The sequence below is a fragment of the Kogia breviceps genome, chromosome 3 (genome assembly GCF_026419965.1).
Source record: "Kogia breviceps isolate mKogBre1 chromosome 3, mKogBre1 haplotype 1, whole genome shotgun sequence".
Taxonomy (NCBI): domain Eukaryota; kingdom Metazoa; phylum Chordata; class Mammalia; order Artiodactyla; family Physeteridae; genus Kogia; species Kogia breviceps.
The window spans coordinates 181,756,203-181,777,252 of NC_081312.1; the positions used below are offsets into that span (position 1 = coordinate 181,756,203).

At 47.1% G+C, this 21,050-nt stretch overlaps 1 protein-coding gene across 3 annotated transcripts in view; it reads right to left on the reverse strand.

Moving 5' to 3' along the window:
* The window catches only part of NMT2 (N-myristoyltransferase 2), a 59,073-nt gene that overhangs the window by 22,781 nt on the left and 15,242 nt on the right, over positions 1-21,050 (reverse strand). For all 3 annotated transcript variants that reach the window (XR_010839905.1, XM_059059189.2, XM_067030483.1), the window contains exons 2-3: positions 7,050-7,185; positions 1,941-2,085 (exon numbers count right to left, since the gene is read on the reverse strand). Coding sequence is in view for 2 of the 3 variants with exons in the window: in XM_059059189.2 (XP_058915172.1) it covers positions 1,941-2,085; positions 7,050-7,185 (281 nt within the window). In the remaining variant the exon portion in view is untranslated. The remainder of the gene's footprint in view (positions 1-1,940; positions 2,086-7,049; positions 7,186-21,050) is intronic.

Consider the following 21,050-nt stretch of genomic DNA (forward strand, 5'->3'; position numbering starts at 1 on the left):
CTGCGCCCCAGTGCCGGGCATTTAGTGGTGAATACCTCAGGCTCCAGGGTCAGCCCTAGGAGCCAGATTCCCAGCTGTTCCCCTGGGGCTCCTTGGGGGTTGCTCAGGCCTTGGCTGATCCACACAACACCAGGGGCCCCCCCCACGCAAGCAGCTCCAAGCAGCTGGGTGTGTCTGACTGAACTGGAACATGGCTCTGGAGAGAAACGAAGAGGCAGAGTCTCCCTGACTGTCAAACGTTCTCCCCGACCTCAGGCCCCCTCTTCCGCCATTACCCTGGTGTTGCCTTAACTGAGGTATGTAAAGAACATTCTAGGACCCCGAGGACCCTGCAGGGATTTAGGGGAGGGGCCGAAACGAGGCGAGCGGCGGGGCAACCTTCCCAAAGAGGTGCGCTGGGGTGAGGTGCCGGCTGGAAGAGAACTTTCTCCCCTGGGCGCTGACCCAAAAGCCCCCAGCAGAATTTAGCCAAACCCAATACATTCAGATCAATAGATCCACACCCCTGTAGCCAATGGTCACTCGGCTCAATGTCACTTAAAATCCAGTAAATTCATCCTAGAGGGTCTTCCTCCACTACCGAATAACTTCTAGAGCCTGAAAGAAAAAAAAAATCAAGGAAAGATAATTGCTTTCTTCTTTCTTTCATGCTCTGAAGCTCATGATTTTGAAGCTGCCGGCATGGGCATGGCTGGAAAAGGAATGGTCACTTTAAAAAAGTTTGGGGCTTCCCTGGTGGCGCGGTGGTTGGGAGTCCGCCTGCCGATGCAGGGGACGCGGGTTCGTGCCCCGGTCCGGGAGGATCCCACGTGCCGCGGAGCGGCTGGGCCCGTGAGCCGTGGCCGCTGCGCCTGCGCGTCCGGAGCCTGTGCTCCGCAACGGGAGAGGCCACAACAGTGAGAGGCCCACGTACCGCAAAAAAAAAAAAAAAAAAAAAAAAAAAAAAAAAAAGTTTGAAACCCATTATTTGAAGGCACAGAGAAGGACTGTTCCTCGCTTTATATTTGTTAAAACTGATTATGTGTACATAACTGGGCTCATAAGAGTTTGGGTGGCAATGAATACCTTCTATTATACAGATTTCAAAACTGGAACCATCAAGGAAGAAAAATATGGAAATAATATATGGAAAAATGTATCTTCATATAAACATACGACAAAGCAGCAGGTTTAGCTTGTAATACATTGGAAAACATTTTTATGGCATTTATATCATCTTTTTTCTGGCATGATGTGAAAGAGTAACAATGAAATTGTTAAGTTCCTTTATTAAGTATTAAATTATTAATTTAATAATTATTAAATTATTAAGTTTACAGAACCTTAAGTGGTAAAAGTTTAAGTGAAATGTGATGGGGCAGGCTGGGCACTGAGGGAAAGAGGCCTATTACAGATTTTTACACGACCCAGGGCACTTATGAAGGCCTTCCCGGGGCGTCCCAATTCGCTTATTATACTGGAATGTTATCACGTTGGTAATAATTAACAACATGTGTGAGTGTTCAGAATCCTATTGTTAAACAGAGCAAAATTTTCCATTTCAGTAAGATTTAATAGGGCAAATTTTCTGTGTCTTTTGGGATAACTGAGGTGTGAGATTGCTAAAAATTTATGCAGAAGAAAAACCACTCCGTGAAGATCAGAACCAAAAAACTGGGGGTGGGCGAGACCCCTCTTATATACATATATTTAATACACTCATGTTTGAAGCGTGGGGAAATTAGATTTTTTATAGGGACAGGAGTTAGATTAAAATTGCTGTTACTGAAAGCCAATGTCGCCACTCAACACTTACTTGAAGGAGAAAAATTTGACTTTTGTATAAATTTCGAATCTGTGGCCTAAAACAAATCCTATAAGTGAAGTAAAGTCTCTTTTGTGTTTTCCTGTTTGTCGCTAACCCAGCTTTGTTTTTTGGGGGAAAAGGCAGAAAAGCTTACTTAGTTTGGGTACCGGCTGAGTGTCCCAAAACTGGTATCTGTGTTTGGCAGCCTCATCAATGTTCCTGGCGGGGCCCTGGCATGCGGATAACAGCTCCATTGCCCTCTGGATATCCTGCAACTTCTGCATTGGAATGGTGGGATTCTACAACAGCAAAGACACACAGACACAAAATATGAGGAAGCTGCCACTGCTCCCAAACCTGGGGCAGGTCCACGTGCACCTGCACTGGAGACTATTCAGCGTTCGCCGGAAAAACGCACAGTCCTCCTCTAAGCCTGGCCCTTGGGCTCAAGCACGCGACCGTATTCGAATATAAGCAAACGTATTAGGTTAAAGGCAACAACAGTCCTGTAGCTTCAATGGGGCTCTGACCGTCTGGGAACTCTCACGTAAACCGAACCACTCTCCGCTTGTTTCCCACCCATCTGCAAAGGGTCCTCGGCCCTCACCATTAATGACTCATGTGGGCGGAGCAGCAGAGAGGAGTGCTGTGCGACGCAAATGTTACTATCCTACAGCAGCCGGTCAGACTCCAGCCTTGGCTTCACTGTTGGGGTTAACGCTCCACAGGAGCAACGTGGGGACAAAGGAAATAACTTCTAGAACGGAAACCAGGGAGACAAGGGAAATTTTAGGTCATAAAAAGAAAGAAAGAGGGCTTCCCTGGTGGCGCGGTGGTTGAGAGTCCACCTGCCGATGCAGAAGACGAGGGCTCGTGCCCGGGTCCGGGAAGATCCCACGTGCCGCGGAGCGGCTGGGCCCGTGAGCCGTGGCCGCTGCGCCTGCGCGTCCGGAGCCTGTGCTCCGCAACGGGAGAGGCCACAGCAGTGAGATGCCCGCGTACCGCAAAAAAAAAAAAAAAAAAAAAAAAAAAATAATCTGAACTTAGTGCTGGGCTGGGAAGGAAGTTCATCAAGAAAGGACTCTCTAAGGATGCCTTCTCCTGGACCACACCCGCCCTCTCCCAATTCTGATGCACCTCCAGAGACCACGAGGATGAGCAGTTTCCTCTATGGATCCAGATCTTCTGCAACCATAAAAGCCTTTTCTCCCCAACCCGTGTTGGAAACAACCTCCCTTTTAAGTAATACATATCCTCAGTCTATAAAATTGACAATATGCCTTTAAATACTAAAGTTCCTTCCTCAAAGCCAATATTCCCGTCATCTCTGAAGATCCCGCAGCTCTTTTTTTTTTTGGGGGGGGGGAATCCCCCATGGAAAATGAGACTATAATTGAAATGAGCAAGTGGCATGTAGGACTGAATATGGAAATCGGTGAGGCTTTTTCAACATGTGAAATTATTGATTGGTTTTAGAATTTTGACGCCATACAAAGAATGCTCTTCACTGTGGGTTCAGAATTGGTTAGAAGGAGTCTCAGAGTCTTCGGTTTCCCCGTATGTCAACACCATGGGCACCACGGAAAGGTACCATCGACCCTCAATGGTTTATTAACAGCAGCTCTGGACTTCTGTTCCGTTTTGACTCTGAAGTCGGTGGTCTGGAGCAAACCTTTGAATCTGGGAAGCTTGCTTGTTTGACCCAGTACAAAACAGGGCTTATTTAATACAGGCCATCCTGTGGTCGCTTTACTCACTGGGTTCCCTTAAGATTCTTGCCCCTAAAATGATTCCAGGAAACAAGGTGCTGGAGTCTAACCAGAGGTAGGTTAAAGTCTTAATTAATGTCTCCTCGTGGAAGTCTAACAGCGTCACCCAGGACGGCCACAAATTTTGTAAGCCGTTCATCTTATATTTTGACTGAGGTCTGAATCATCAGGTTCATATATATCAATTACACATACTAATTTAACAAAATAATTTTGTTGTTCTGATTTACTGTATTTTTATACTTCTCTTGTTTGGGCCTCTTTTGAACCTCTCACACAAAAGTAACTGATTTCTAGCAAAATGAAATTTACTTTCACTTGAACCCCCAACAGCACAATCGACTAGGAGATCTGCAACTTACATGGGGTGAGAGCACAGCGAATTTCAGCTAGTAATGCTTGAACATGCACCCGTTTATCTTAAAACAGGCCAAGGAGAACCCAGTCTTCCAAAAATATACCTACAGTATCTGCACCGAATTTGCCATGGTAACCCTTCTTTCCTGCTATTTGAGTTGAATCCTCTAACAGGACTATGTCAAACTCCAACCCTTCTGTAGCAAACATGAATCAGCATCTTTGTTCCAGAGGAGCCAATGACGCTACCCCGTCTGCGTGAAGAAGCCTTCAGAGTGGTTTCTGCCTTGGCAGGTTGACCAGCGGTCTTTACATGAAATCACCATTCATGAAATAGTCATATTCCAATACTCACTATTAAATGCTTTCCTTTTTTTACTGAAGTTAGGTTGATTCACAATATTATATTAGCTTCAGGTGTACAATACAGTGAGTCAATATTTTTACAGATGACACTCAAAGTAGATTCAAGTAAGTACAGCTTTCAAATCCACGGCGACAGAGCAGTAAGGAAAACTCAGCTATGATAAATTCTTAAACCTATCCAATCACCTACCAGAGCAGCACCACATGGGGTGTCTGGAAAGGTGAGAATGTGTATTGAGCCCGCATTAGCCTCCCACCATCATATTCTGGTGTAAGAGTCAGACACGCCTCTTTTCCTCCATAGCTGCTCCTTGGGAAATACTGAACACTAACGGTACCCTTTGCCCATTATTTTCCAATTTAATACCTTGGAAAAAATGCTCAAGTCCTTCATCACTAAGAAGTGTACAAGAACCCAAATATCATTTTATTTTGGTTCTTGAGCGTAGACCGCAATATTCTCTAAACTGAAGAATCTCTAAAGGTCACTGTAATTGACGGTGTTATGTAGAGCTGACATCAGTTTCAGGGAAAGGAGCCGCAGTTTTAAAAATGCAGTGAAAAGCCCACATTAAAACAATTTTGACTTAGTCTTCATGAAAAAAGAAAAGAATTTCTCTACCATATCATGGTAGCAGCTCCTCCTGCCTTGCTTGGCTGTAGTTTCTTTTTCTTCTTCTTCTTTTTTTAAATTCCAACCACCCACTCATTTTATTTTTTAATTTTTAAAAATTTATTGAAGTCTAGTTGATTTACAATGCTGTGTTAATTCCTGCTGTAGAGCAAAGTGACTCAGTTATACATATACGTATTTTTTTTCATATTCTTTTCCATTGTGGTTTGTCACAGGATATTGAATATAGTTCCCTGCGCTATACAGTAGGACTTTGTTGTTTATCCATCCTACATATACTAGTTTGCATCTGCTAATCCCAAATTCCCATTCTGTAGTTTCTTATAAGTGACCAGAGGCAGGGGAAGGGCCCTAAATCACCAGGGCTACAGGGCCGGGCAGCAGCTGACGGTGAAGACAGAAAGAATAAGGAGATGGTCACAGCTGCATGGAAGTAACACCACATTTGTCTGATGAAGCAACGATGAGAAATGGAGAAGATATCTCGCCAGCTTACGGTGCACCTTATATGAGTTACCTTGCAACTTGTGTCTGTGGATAGATTATTTATTACCAGAGAAGCAAGTTGAAAAGCTAGTGAGGGAAACTGCACTCTCTTCTCACCCCACAAAGGCAATCAGGGAAAAACTGGGGCGAGGAGTTTTCCTCCTCAGTGATTCCTGGTCCTTAGGTGTAAAACAGGTAACAACAACAAAACTACCTGCAAGACTCACTCAGCGTCGTAAGATGTAACGTTTGTGCAAGAAAAGAACCCGAGACCCCACAAAACTGGCGTGACGGTGACAACGGCCCTGCGTACACTATGCTTCACAGCACAGGTCCCACCCCCCGGGGCCACGGACCGGTACCGCTCTGTGGCCCGTTAGGAACCCGGCCGCACGGCAGGAGGTGAGCGGCGGCGAGCGAGAGAAGCTGCACCTGTATTTGCAGCCGCTCCCCACCGCTCGCGTTACCGCCTGAGCTCCGCCTCCTGTCAGCTGTATGGTGAGCTGCATCATTATTTTACTATATATTATAATGTAATAATAGTAGAAATCAAGTGCACAATAAATGGAATGTGCTTGAATCATCCCAAAACCACCACCCCACCCGCCCTGGTCTGTGGAAAAACTGTCTTCCACGAAAACGGCCCCTGGTGCCAAAAAGGTTGAGGACCGCTGCTTTACGTGGTATAAAAACCATGTTATAAAGATGGTCTGATTGTGACCTCATTAACAGCCTGTGAGCCGGGGAGGAGGCATGTCCCCAGGTTGCAGGTGAAATGAGCTCAAGGAGGGGCAGAGGCTGGCAAAGGCTCGCAGCTTGGGAGCTTTGGGGCGGGACCGAGCTCCCGCCACGACACCATGTGCTGCCCAGCTTACCTGGAGCTACAACAGTCAGATAACCTCTGCTTTCTTGTACTTCTAACTCTACCCCTCTTCGCTGTGAGTTTCTGGCATCCAGGGCTCCGTGTTCCCTTGGGCCCAGCACACGAGGTCTCCGTTCCGAGCCAGGGTGATGGGTGGCCCCAGGGAAGGCGCACCCGGCACAGGCATCTCCAGAAGCATGCAAAGATGCAGGGCCCAGCAGGACCACTTCTGGTTTGGCCCATAATGGGCTACTTCCTACCCTTGGCAATAGAATTAAGAATGGCCACTGCAGACTGGTCCAAGGCAAAGTCAATGTGAGACTTACCCATGGTTGCTCCTGCTGAAACCCGCTGCCAGATGGTGCTGTGCTATTCAGGTAATTAGACACCCCCAAAAATGAAAATGTGAATATCTTCTGAACAAAAAGGGAATCAAACATTAAGCGTGACTACGGGAAAAAAACCCCCCAAAAAACCAGAAACAAAAACCTAACAAGGTCATGGTGAGACTTTCTTCTATGACTACAACCTTCGTACTAATTCACTGAGAAAGGGGGGATGCGGGCAGAACACACACACACACAGAAGCCCAGCACGGACCTCTTAGTTTTCTGGGTGCCAACGTCAGTTCTGGGAAGGCTGCAAATGCCCTGCTGCGGCCACGTAGCACACAGTCACGGCGACACCCTAACTGCACCTCTGACCCAACAGGGCACCCGCCTGAGCTGCCCAGACCCGCTTTCACACGCATGGGGCACCACGGAGGTTAAAATAAAACATGGTTCTCACTTTTGAAGGCGGCTGAATTTTAATCTCCTGGGAATCAGATGCCGAGTCTGACTTGGTGCCTCCGGAATTCGGTTTCTCCTTTTTTCTCTTCTGTTTCTTCTTTTTCTTTTTGGCACCCAAATCACCTCCGGGACTTCTGTTAGGAAATTCACAGGGTTTGTAAAGACAACAACAGGTCATTATGTAAAATCTGAATTGCATGAAATTAACCATTTAGGAAAAACACATGTTATACACAGGAGGGAAAAACTACGTTAAGGATGTGCAATATTCTGATTGATAAAAAATATATATTTTTTCAGATGACCAAAATATATATTTTTCATCTACATTTGGTCTTGATCCATGGTTCCTGGGTCACAGCTTCCAAAACCCTCGGAGTTTCCTAAAAGATTAGAACTTAAAGGTGTCCCTTATGCCATGTTAAGGAGGTCACTTCTGGAAGCACCTAAGGGTGGAGGCAGGTCTCCAGGGGAGGCAACCCCGTGATTAGAGGGTTGGGATTTTCAGTCCCACCACCCTGACCTCTGGGAGGGGAGAGGGGCTGGAGGTTGAATCAAACACCAACGGCCAGTGATGTAATCCATCATGCCTGTGTAAGGAAGTCTCCATAAAACCCCAAAAGGATGGGGGTTCAGAGAGCTTCCAGGTTGGTGATTTCTCTGCACGTGGAGATGTGGGGACAGTGGCGCCTGGAGGGAACATGGCAGCTCTGCGCCCCCGCCCCCCCCAACACACACACCTCGGCCTGTGCCTCCCTTCCATCTGGCTGCTCCTGAGTTACATCCTTGTCTAATAAACAGGTGATCTGTTTATTAGAAAGTGAATGTTCCTCCGAGTTCTGTGAGCTGCTCTAGCAAAGTGACTGAACCTAAGGAGTGGGGGGGTCTTAGGAACCTCCAGTCTGTAGCCCGGTCAGAAGCACATGTGACAACCTGGGTTTACACCTTGGAGGGGTCGGGGGGCACAGTCTCGTGGGACTGAGCCCCTAACCTGTGGGATCTGATGCTGTCTCTGCGTAGACTGTGTCAGAACTGAGATGAATTTCAGGGCACCCAGCTGGCGTCTGAGAATTGCTCGGGGCTATGTGGGAACCCTCCACCCCTACCTCCCCACTGGAACTGGGTCCAGGAACCCAGAAGAATATTAGTCTACGCTCGGTCATCCTGCAGGGTGCTTAGATGTCGTTTAAGCAGGAGAACTGTAGCAATAAACTCTATTTTATCACCAGTCAAATAGCTTTCACAGGTATCACTGCTTCACTAACTCACTTTTTAATCAGCCTTTTCAGGGAGAGAAATATGTCGTAAAATATTCCATTATAAACATCTCTTGGGCACAACAAACCAATAATCTTGACACAAGAGAACCAAAGAAAGGGCATCTCTGCAGGGGGTGGCATTTTTCCTGATAAAGATTTTTATTAGAAGGATTAACAATAAGAAAAACTCTACAAGAAAAAAAAAAGTTCACTGGTAAAACATTTGTTTGGAACCCTTGTCATCTTAGAGATGTAATCTTCTGAAAGAGAAAAAGAGACACAAGGAGATTTAAAATTTCCCTTTCTTTGGGCCTACTCTCCCACAGCATTCCCAGAAGGTAAATTCAAATTTCGAGTCAGAGATTATTATTGCATTATCCCCTGATGCAGGGAAAAGTGATGGAAATAAGCAATTCTGTCCTATTGTTCTTAATTAGCTCTATCTGTTCCTATTTTCTTTCTTGAATTTTTACCTAATTATCAAATACATGTTCATTATGTAAGACGCAAATGTCATTAATTAACAGCCTTATAACAGGGTCCCTCAAAGGCAGCCAATAGTTCTTCTGGTATAAATTCTTCTAAAATAGTCTTTCTTCTCTCAGCATGCCTTCATTTTTACTACGAGTAAGTTTTCAACAAAAATGGAATCTTAAACACACTATTTTGAAACCTGGCTTTTTTTCTCTTTCCACTTAACAAATGTGTCTTGGATTTCTTTCTTTCCATGTCAGGATATATTGAGCTACCTCATTTCTTTTTAGCACCTGGGTAGCATTCCATTGTGTTAGTATATCATATTTTATGTAACCATTCCTATATAAAATATGCTGCTGCAAAAAAAAATATTCTGGTACTTACATCTTTGTGCATTCATGCGAGTATGTCCAAAGGTGGAAATGTGGGGTCAAAGGGCATGCACATTTTCAGTTTTAGTGGATAGTTAAGCCTGCTTTACTAAATACTATTCCAGTTTCCACTATACCAACAGTAAATCAGTTTCTGGTTCTGAATACAACGAGCTTGGACGTCACCACTTCATCCCAGTAGACTGAAAAATCAACAGTTCTTCTGAGATCCCTAAGGGAGGGAGGCAAGGACACAGGACAGACTGCTGCCCCCGAGACCGGAGAGACCGTTTCTGGGAGCAGAGACTCGCGCGTGCAAACCTCCCCGGGAGCCAGCGCTCAGGCAGGAAGCCCTGGACCGCAATTCACAAAGCCCTGGAGGCCACATGAGGACGAGACCGGGGGCTCTGAGCCCAGTCACGGGGTCTCCCCGCTCTTGTGAGTTTTACCCCCAGGAGCGCAGTCAGGCTCCCGCCGCAGAGAGCGGAGAAGAATCCCCTCGTGCTTCTGGTAGACGGAGGGGAAGAGGGGTCGTTTCTGAAATAGGCCAGACGTTCTGTGCTTCTGAACAAGGCCTGTCCTCAGCGGAAACGGGTCAACCAGAGCCCAAGCAGCGGGGCTGCGGTCAGAGCGCAGCTCATCTGGGGGAAAGAAATGCCTGGCTCCGGCCCCCGTTAGCCGGCCTGTTCACATCTGTGAGCTCACGGCTCACTAAGAGACTGAGGCCTGATCACAGGGCCCTGCAATGCCTCCCGCCCCACGCGCCTCACCACCGCGTGACCAAAGGCATTCTTACGGCAGCTCCTCTCACCCGGGACGTCATGTCTGGCTATCAAGAAAAGACTACAAGGCGTTCCAAAAGGCCACAAACGCGGCTGGCAAAGATACAGCAAGCATCAGAGCCAGACGCGGCAGGGACGGTGGGATGATCAGGCCTGGGATTCGAAACAACTATGATTAACATGCTAAGGGCTCAAACGGACAAAGTAGACAGCACGTGAGGACAGACGGGCGATGTAAGCAGACACGGAAATCCTAAGAAAGGACCGAGAGGAATCAAAAACGCTGCGACAGAAATGAAGAATGTCTTTGATGGGCTCATCGGTAGACTGGACGAGGCTGAGGAAGGAATCTCTGAGCTGGAGGATATAGCAGTGGAACCCTCAGAGACGCCCCTACACCTGAAGAGCAAAGAGAGCAAGGATGGAAAAAACAGAACGGGACATCCGAGGACTGTGGGAAAACTACAGAGAGTATAACATAGGTGTAATGGGAGAACCGGAAGGAGAAGAGAGAAAGAATCAGGAGAAATACTTGAAACAATAATGACTGGGGATTTCCCCAAGTCAACCGCAGGTGTTAGCCCACAGGTCCCAGAAGCTCAGAGAACACCAGGCAGGATAAATGCCCCCAAAAGGACATCTTGGCAAATCATTTTCAAACGACAGAAAATCAAAGATGAAAAGAGCCAGAGAGGAAAAATTACCTTACCGGTAGAAGAACAAAGGACCAAACAGTAAATGAGAACAGCAATTTCCCTACATCTTTGCCAGCCCTGAAATATAACCATTCTTTTTCATACCTGACAATCTGATAGGTAGAAAAATATTTCACTGTAGAATTTAACGTTCCTTTAGTTAGCCAGGGGTGAGGCTACATATCCTTTTTTTAAAAAAATAAATTTATTTATTTTTGGCTGCGTTGGGTCTTTGTTGCTGTGTGTGGGCTTTCTCTAGTTGCATGAGCCAGGGCTACCCTTCACTGCAGTGCGAGGGCTTCTCACTGCAGTGGCTTCTCTTGTTGCGGAGCAACAGGCTCTAGGCGCGTGGGCTTCAGTAGTTGTGGCACGTGGGCTCAGTAGTTGTGGCTCACAGGCTCTAGAACGCAGGCTCAGCAATTGTGGCGCACGGGCTTAGTTGCTCTGGGGCATGTGGGATCTTCCCAGACCAGGGCTCGAACCCGTGTCCCTTATATGTTTACAGACCATTTATATTTTTCCACGAATAGCTCATTCATATTCTTTTTCCATTATCCATCTTTTAAAAAAATGATTTGTAGGTGCCCTTTATAAAAGCATGGATAGAACCTGTCATTTATTAAGGATTTTTACTTTGGGCACTTTAATCTCATTTAATCCTCACAACAGCCCTATGAGAGATACTACCCTCTGCTTATATTCCATTGCCTAGTTTGTTGTCTATTGTTCAGACTGTAAATACTTTACACAGTTTAGTTTTTAGCATTCCACTTAATTTATGGTATTTTTTCCTGTACACTTAAAAATTTTATGGGGTCTGATATTTAAAATTTTTCCTTTGTGACTTTTTGGCTTTTAAATCTTGCGTAGAAAGTCTTCCCAATTCCAAAATTACATAAGTATCCTCCTATAACTTTTTCTCTTTTAGCTTTGTGACTTTGGGGGGAAAATATTTAGCTTTCTAATTCATTTGGAATAAAATGCATAGAATGTGAAGTCCTGTATTCATACTTTTCAAAAATACGTTTCAAATACAAGAAAGCCCCATTATAACATAGCTTGTTATTACAGGGGTCACACTGTAGCGCCCAAAGACTAACAAGCAGATATATTAAGAGAGGCGGAAGTGCCTACTCATTGGATACAACTGCACGGTAAGGTCTTCTTGTTGCCAGATCTTCTGTTGCACCTGCTCAAGGTGCAAGCGGTTTCGAAACAGGTCTGCCAATTCTTTGATGCTTCTCCCATCGAGTGGGGTGTGTGTGTGTCTCTTTCCCTCCTCTTGAGTCTGGGCGGGCTCGTCACTTGCTCCTAACGCAGTGTAAGTGACACTACATGACTTCTGAGACTAGGTCACAAAAGACCACGCAGTTTCCACATGGCTCCCTTGGGATGCTCAAGTCTGGGGGCAGCCAGGAGCCACCTAAGAGGTCTGACTGCCCTGAGACCACCCACTGCAGCCACGGGAGGGAGCCCTCATGAATGCCCAGCGAGGTCAAGTTTGCAGAAGACCCCAGCCCAAGGCAACATCCGTCTCTAAGTGCACAAGAGACCCTCGATGAGGAACTGCCTTTCCCAACCTCCTCGCCCACCGGATCTGCAAGCCTGATAAAGCAACGTTGTTTTGTGTCACCAGGCCTGTAACCATGTTGCATGCAGCAATAAAAACTCAGCCAGATAGGTGGGGTGTGAAAGTGGAGGTGCCACTGTAACAAAAACCCAAAACACACGGCCCTGGCTTTCAGACCAGGTGGAAAGACCCTGCGGAGACTGTAAGTAGAAGCCTGACGGTCTCAAGGAGGCTGGTGGTGAGGGCTGGGGAAATACAGGAAATGATACGGGAAGATCGATGAAAGGGGACCCTCGTTACGTAGTAGAGGAATGTTTATAAGACTGCTGCCAGAGATAACGTGGGAAATAGAAAATGGGCCTAATGAGCATGAAAATCTAAAACGATTTCTGGGGGCTTCCCTGGTGGCGCAGTGGTTGGGAGTCCGCATGCCGATGCCAGGGGACACGGGTTCGTGCCCCGGTCCGGGAGGATCCCACATGCCGCGGAGCGGCTGGGCCCGTGAGCCGTGGCCGCTGAGCCTGCGCGTCTGGAGCCTGTGCTCCGCAACGGGAGAGGCCACAACAGCGAGAGGCCCGCGTACCGCAAAAAAAAAAAAAAAAAAAGTTTCAAAAAAATAAAATAAAATAAAACGATTTCTGGGCAGAGGGGTGAAATCGTGCTGGCTTCTCCCAGCTGTCTATAAGGAAATGAGAGCAGAGAGAGATTGACCCGAGAATGAGCTTCTCAGCAGTTGAGAGGCAGTTAGAGAATACATGAACCCCGGCAGGACTTGCTAGACTCAAAATTAAACTGTCCCTCATCCCCAGCATCTCCAGAAGGCGAAAAGGCTGCACATACTAAGAAATGGTCTCAGGACAGAAAGTCAAACCTGGAACGGAGCTGTGTAACGTGAGGACCGCAGAAAACCCAAGGTGCTGCTCCATAGACCATTTCAAACCGAAAAAACGCGCTCCCGGTTTCTGAAGGGTGTGCCTCTTCTATTCTGTCTCTAAACAGTGCAGCTTCTACATCTTCCAGACGTTCAACCTCACGTAAAGACCAAGGTAGAGAAAGGCTCGTCTTGAGGAAGACACTGGTGGGTGTGGCTTTTGTTCAGTGCGGTGGATTATACCAGGGGTCCCCAAGCCCCGGGCCGCAGACTGGTACCCGCCTGCAGCCTGCTGGGAACCGGGCCACACGGCAGGAGGTGAGTGGCGGGCGAGTGAGCCGACGCTTCGCCTGCCCCTCCCCATCGCGCCCCATCGCGCGCGTTCCCGCCTGACCCATCCCCCCGCCCCTCCCCGTCCGTGGAAAGACTGTCTTCCATGAAACTGGTCCACGGTGCCAAAAAGTCTGGGGACTGCTGGATTATACATTGAAACAGGAAGTCCAGTACATTTTGTAAAGAATTACACCAGCTTGAAAGAGACAGAGCAGGACAGAATGCAAAGAGGCCTTTGGACCCTCAGCCTTTTACAGGCAGGAAGCAGACAGAGAAGGTCACTCACTCAGATGCAAAGTCATCTTTTCTTTCGGAAGGAGGACTTAAAGGGCAGAACCCAGAGCCCAGGGGACAGAGGCCAGAGCCATGGAGAGCAGCTCCTGAAGATTAGGACTGAACTCAAACCAAGGGGCTGGCGACAGGTTCCCGGCTGGATTTCAGAACTGCTACGGACCACTGGCCGTGCTGTGCTACTTCGCCCTTTCTGAGTGGAACGGCCACCGTGGCCCCCCTATATCTGTCTGCCCGTCCACAATGGGCGTGTGGGCAGCAGACAACATACCTACTCAGTTCACAGGTGCTGAGACGGACTCTGAGGGCCCTCATCCACCTAGACTTGCCTTAGATGATGAGATCCTGCACTTCAAGCCTGAGCCTCGTATGTAAGCCAAAACACGGTACGATTTGTGGGAGAGCCTCAGGGAGGGTAGATGTATTCTACTTGGGGGAGAGTGTGCATACTTCTAATGTCCGGAAGATGGACTGTGGCTGTTTTCAATACGTCCTCAAATTTTTTTAGAGACTCCTCCCAATGAACGATGGAATCTAGCTCCCCTCCCCTTGAATGTGGACGGGCTCGTGACTCACAACCAATCGTTCACAACAAACGTGTCAATATATGACTTCCCAGTCTGGGTGAGAAGCTCCCACCCACTTCGAGAGATGCACCCGCTGGTGAGGCCACGTGGGTGGGGCTCTAGTCAACAGCCAGCACGGACGGACAGTCATGTGAGGGAGCCCCCCTGGGCGTCCACGGCAGGGGAGCCTTCAGCTGACTGCAGCCTCAGCTGAAATCAGGCTGTGACCCCATGAGATCCCCAGCCAGAACTCCCTCCAGCCATGCCCCTTCCAAATTCCTAACCCACAGAAGCTGTGAGCCTAATAAAATGGTTGCTGGCTTCTTAAACAGCAAGTTACTGGAACATAAAGATACGGCAATGAACAAAGCAACGTCCTGTCCTATGGAGCATATGCTCTTAAGGCAACAGACAACACACAGATGGGAGGCTTATGGGAAATTAACCGAGGCAGAGTCTGCACAGTGTGTAGCTTAGCGTCTGGCACGGAGTAAGCCATTCAATAACTGATACGTACTGTTATCATTACACATTTCCTCGGCCAGGACACCCTTCTCTCCTTCATTTCCTGGCAGATTGCTCTTCGTTCAAGATTTAGGCCAAGACAATAGACACATGAAAGGATGCTCCACATCGCTAATTATTAGAGAAATGCAAATCAAAACTACAATGAGGTATCACCTCACACCAGTCAGAATGGCCATCATCACAAAATCTACAAACACTAAATGCTGGAGAGGGTGCGGAGTAAAGGGAACCCTCCTACACTGTGGGTGGGAATGTAAGTTGGTGCAGCCACTGTAGAAAACAGTATGGAGGTTCCTCAGAAAAATAAAAATAGAGTTGCCGTATGATCCAGCAATCCCACTCTTGGGCACATATCCAGACAAAACGATAATTCAAAAAAGATACACGCACCCCTACGTTCATAGCAGCACTAGTCACAATAGCCAAGATGTGGAAACAACCTAAATGTCCATCGACAGATGAATAAAGAAGATGTGGTATTCCATATATACAATGGAGTACTACTCAGCCATAAAAAAGAATGAAATAATGCCATTTGCAGCAACATGGATGCAACTAGAGATTATCATACTAAGTGCAGTAAGTCAGAAAGAGAAAAACAAATACCATATGATATCACATGTGGCATCTAAAATGTGACACAGATGAACCTACCTGTGAAACAGACACAGAATCACGGACATAGAGAACAGACACGTGGCTGCCAAGGGGGAGGGGGTTGGGGGAGGGCTGGAGTGGGAGGTTGGGATTAGCAGATGTGAGCTTTTTTATGTAGAATGGATAAACAACAAGGTCCTACTGTAGAGCACAGGAAACTACATCCAATCTCCTGGGATAAACCATAATGGAAAAGAAAAAAAAAAAGAATGTATATGTATATATGTATAAATGAATCACTTGGTTGTATAGCAGAAATTCACACAATATTGTAAATCAACTATACTACAAAAAAAAAAAAAAAAGATTTAGGCCAAGAATCACCTCTTCCGAGGACCCTTCTTGCTGCTTTCTAAGCTGAAGTAGGTGCTCCTAACTCCATGACCCTTCTGCCTTCTAAGTATCCTCCCATCTAGCACTCACTCAAAACCCCGTGCTCTTACCTCTTTCCCCACCAGAGTGTAAGCTGCCTAAGGACAGAAGGTCTCCCGTTTCTTTAAAAAATGTGTGAAATAACAGAGAAAATATACATTGGTCTTTGACCGCAGTCCCCCTGGGAGCGAGCGGTGTCTCTCGTTCCAGTGAGGCGCCTCTGCGTGGGCTCCTGGGTGGTCACGACGCAGACCGAGCCACCACCAGAAGCCTGACATTTTCAGCTCCGTCCCCAGTTCTCCGGAGAGGGGACGGGGCTGGGAAATGGAGTTAATGATCGACCACAAGCCTTCGCAGAAGTCCCCAGAAGCGCAGGGCTCAGAGAGCTTCCAGGTTGGTGCACACGTGGAGGTGTCGGGAGGGGGGTGCCCGGACAGGGCAATGGACACCCGCCCCCCGCACACCTCGCCCGCCTGGGTGTTCGTCTCTATCCCTTACCACGTTCTTTCACAATCAACTGGTGAACAGTAAACAGGGTTTTCCTGAGTTCTGTGGACTCAGACGAGTGGAATCCGAGGAGCGGCTCTTAGGAAACTCCAGTTTGCAGCTGGTCGGTCAGAAGCGCAGGTGACAACCTGGAATGACCACTGGCACCTGAAGTGGGGAGGCGGCAGTCTGGCGGGACCGAGCCCTCAACCTGAGGGATCTGAAGCCGCCTCCGGGCAGGCAGTGTCAGGATCGAGTTATACGGTAGGACCCCAGCCCGCGCTAGCGCTGCACGAGTGCCCGGTGTGGGGAGGCCCCGACACCGGGTGTCCGAAGCGCTGAGGGTGACAGCGGTTGGGGGTCAGGAGAACGCAGAAGGAGAAGTGGGCTTTTCCCACTCAGGTGGACACGATCTGTGCTCACCGATATTTCTGAATTCCCCTCCTGTGGACGTGCCAGAGGGTGATGCACACACTCCGCGTCCACCCCCCCCCCAGCCCCGCCGAGTGAGAAAGGTAGGCCCGAGCAGACGAGCCAATGGAACGCTGAGCCGGTGGCACGGGTGCTGCTCCCAGGTGAGAGCACGCGAGGGCCGCCACACCTTCTTGGCGGACCTCCCCTCCCAGCCAGCCCCAGAGCCTTGTCAGATGACGCAGCGGGAGGGCGTGGGGCTCCCTCAGCTGAGGCCCGAGAGGCCTCTGAGGGGTAGAGGTGCCACGGGCTGCACGCAGTGCCGGGGGAGACCAGGCTTTGCTGACTTAACGTGACAGAACTGTGGGCTTGGTCTTTACCACTTAAGAGGATCCCAAGGACCAGCCTCATCGCCCAAAATCTAGGTCACGGACAGACTCTTCTTTCTGGCAGTTATTCGTGTATTAAAATCCGAAAACTTTCTGAGTTAAAGTAATTCATTCCTCTGTAGAGTCAAAGCATGAAAGCCACGTTCAACGGTGAGAAAAAGCGTTTAAAAGACCAGCGCGTGAGCTATAGCTTCGCGTTTCCCTGTTCTCCCTGATCCTGGAATAGAAACTAGTGCTCCTTTTTGGAGATACGAGAGGACCCCGCCAAGCAGCACCCTCCTGGTCTAAAAACAGTAATGCGTTCCCACCCCCAAATGAGCAGTTTGTTTCCATCAGTAGAATCAAATCTGTACTATGTATTGTGATGTTTATGTTTAAAATCATCTAGTAGTTAAGGACTTCCATAAATGTCTGACTAGCAATTGGGCTTAAACAAACATATCACAGCCAGATACCAGAGCTAGAAATATGCCATGGATGGTATGGTTTTGTACATTCTCTGATTTGGGAGTCTGACTATTTCGGGTTTTCCTCCCTCAGTGTTCTCAGGGTTGGCACCTCATAAAGCGGTGAACTTGCTGTGCTGTGCTTATGTGATTTATGTGCACATTCGTGTCAGGGTGTGCAGGGTACAGAAGAAAGCTACTCCTGTGTGTATCCCTAAGATCGCTAATGTTTTAAGGCCTGACACTAGTAGATTTTTAGAACAAATGTTTGTTGAATGAATGAATAATTCTTGGGGTAGCTGCAATCACACAGTGCCAGGAAGCAGAATATCTCTGAAAGCTACAATTCTCCCCACCTGCATGGTAGAGTTGATTGCAGCCTATTATCATGTATTTACTGAGCCATCTACTATGTGCTCAGCACTGTGTTGGGTGCAGGGGAAGGGTGGGAGGGGTCTAGCCTCGAAGAGACTAGAATTTGGGAATCAGAGCTGACAGGCATACCACTAGTCCCTCCCTAGGACCACTGCAACCAAAAAAGATAATAACAAGTGTTGGCGAGGATGTGGAGAAACTGGAACCTCACACACTGCTGGTGGGAATGCAAAATGGTGCAGGCGCTTTGGAAAACAGCCTGGCAGTTCCTCAAAATGCTAAACAAAGATTTACCACGTGGCTCAGCAATTCCACTCCTAGGTCTATGACTAAGAGAAATGAAAATACTTGTGCACACAGTCACTTGTATACAAATGTTCATAGCAACATTCTTCATAGCTGCCAGAAAAGTATAAACCACGCAAATTCCATCAACTGATAAATGAATAAAGAAAATGTGGTATATCCATATAATAAACATTATTCAGCAATAAAAACTTGTAAATTAAAGAAAGTATTGATGCATGCAACAACGTGGATGACTGCACGAAATGAAAGAAGCCCGTCACAAAGGGCCATACACTGCATGACTCCGTTGATATGACATGTTCAGAGCAGGCAAATCTAGAGAGAGAAAGTAGATTGGCGCTTGGTGTCAGGGGCTCGGAGGATGAGGAGGGACGCGGGGTTTCAGTCTGGGGTGACGAAAATGTTCTAAAATTGATTGGGGTGATAGGTGTACACCTCTGTGAATGTGCTGAAAGCCACTGGACTGTACACTTTAAATGGGTGAATCACAGGGCAGGTGGACTGTATCTCATCAAAGCTGTTGAAAAAGTGGCAGGTGAAATTCCTGCCCCGGGGTGGGGGAGATAAGATGCTGCAAAGGGCTCAGGACAGTAGAGGAAAATCCCAGCTCAAGAAGATTCTTCTTCGAAATCTGAGGAAGAAAAAGATTCAGACTCTAAGTGCCTGAGGCTGATTACTGAATCCCAGACGTTTAACCATGGAAATCGTGCAGCCCTTTTACAAAGATCTCTTGGCTCTTTAAGAACAGAAGTTCCATCTCCCACCTCCCCAAGAACTCGTACAAAAAAAATCCATAAGGAAAAGCCTCTCCATCTTGCTACCCCAGGAAGGAAAGATACTTCCGTCTGTACCTGAAGAGAATTTCTGACACATTCAAACCCCAAGTGTAAACCAACAAACTCCTTGTCGGTCGCGGAAATGTCACACTAAATTTAATAAGCACGTCCAGGAAATCTCTTCAAAGATATATTCAGGGATTCTGCAGACAGGACTTAATGGAATGAGCAAAGTAACACATTTTACAGGAACCTGTAGACGTTTTACAGTTGCCCCAGGAGAAACAAGCGAGAGAGGAACCGCCGGCTGCCCACAAAGATGCGTCCTCCCTTTGTCCGGGAGCTCACAGCGTGTCAGCGAGACCACCCTTCCCCACTCCCCACTGCCGGCAGTCAGGTCCGGCCATGTGACTGAGTCCCAGCCAGGGGGATGGGAGTGGAAGTGAGCCTGCCGCTTCCTGCTGTGGCCCAGACAGGCTCCTGGGGGTGCTCCTCCACGCCCTCCCCTCCCCTGGGCTGACTGAAGGCAGGTGCAGGATGAGACAGTAGAGGACGGCAGAGCCACGTGACAGGAGAAGGCAGCCTCTGATGGATAAAGGGAAGTTCCCTCGCCGTCCACCTGAACACCTGTCTGGGACTGTCCCATCACTACGGAATAAAACTGGGACTTCCCTGGTGGTCCAGTGGTTAAGACTCCGTGCTGCCAATGCAGGGGATGTGGGTTCCATCCCTGGTCGGGGAACTAAGATCCCACATGCCACGTGGCGTGGCCCCCCGCCCCCCCCCCCAAAAAAAAGAGAAAGAACTTCCATCGTGTTGAGCAATGACACCATAGGGTCACCATAGGGTCCACCATAGGGTCACAGCAGCTTAGCCTGTCGTAACTAATACATTAATTTTAAGAGCTCGATTCACGGTATGCGAACCCCAAAGATAAGAAAAATTTTAGATTTCACAGGATTCCACCAGAGAGATCACTTAGCTCCTCCCCACAAGGACCATTAGTAGTTTGTTTGATATTATAATTATTTTACAAAATTTTCCCCCGTAATTTCCACCTTCCTGCATAGAAAGTGGTGGGATTATAGGTGATTTTAATCACTGCTGTATTTTCATGCATTTTCTAAGTTGTCTATAAAAACCACAATGCCTCTGCAACTAAAACATTATCAAGATACAACAGAGCTCAAGAACAGATAAATAGATCAAAGAAATGGAGTAGACAGACCAGTTACAACTCACGGCATACAAGAACTTGATATATGATAATGATTACATCATGAATCAGTAGTGAAAACATAAATTTTTAAGTAAATAGTATCAGAAAAACTGACTTTCTATACAGAAAAAATTAAGTTAGTTTCCTACCACCCAAGAATTATAAAAATAAATTCCAAATAAGTTAAATACCCAAACGTGGAAAACAAAACTGAAGGCGGTGATTAAGGCAATGATTAAGACCGAAAGCAGTGATTTTTGTTGGTTTTGCTAACATCTATCCATGCCTAGTACAGCGTCTGGCATATATGGTCAAATAAATATTTGTTGAATGAATAAGCGGAAGAATGACAATAACTTCATAATATCAGTGAAGAAAAGAATTCCTTAAATAAGGACCCAAAAGTACAAACCGTAAGATAAAAAGGGATAACTTGGCTACATCAAAGTTAAATATTTTGTGGCAAAGTGATTATAGACAAAATTTTAAAACTACAGAAGTAGGGGAGGTATTTATAAAGCACATGATAAAATATTAAGTCAGAAAATATAAAAAGCTCTTTTCCCATTCACGTTTTATCTCCAGCATAGTATAGACAGGCAACATAATATCCCGGTCAGGACTGCAGGCATTAGTTAGAGTCAGGCCACCTGGTTTTGAATCCTGGCTCCACTACTTCCTAGCTGTGTGACTTGGAATATTTTACTTAACCTCTCTGTGCTTCAGTTTCCATACCTGAAAAAGGATGAAGCTTTCAATGAATGGTGTTACAAAAATTGTCAGGACAAAATGAGCTAATACATTAGTATCAATAGT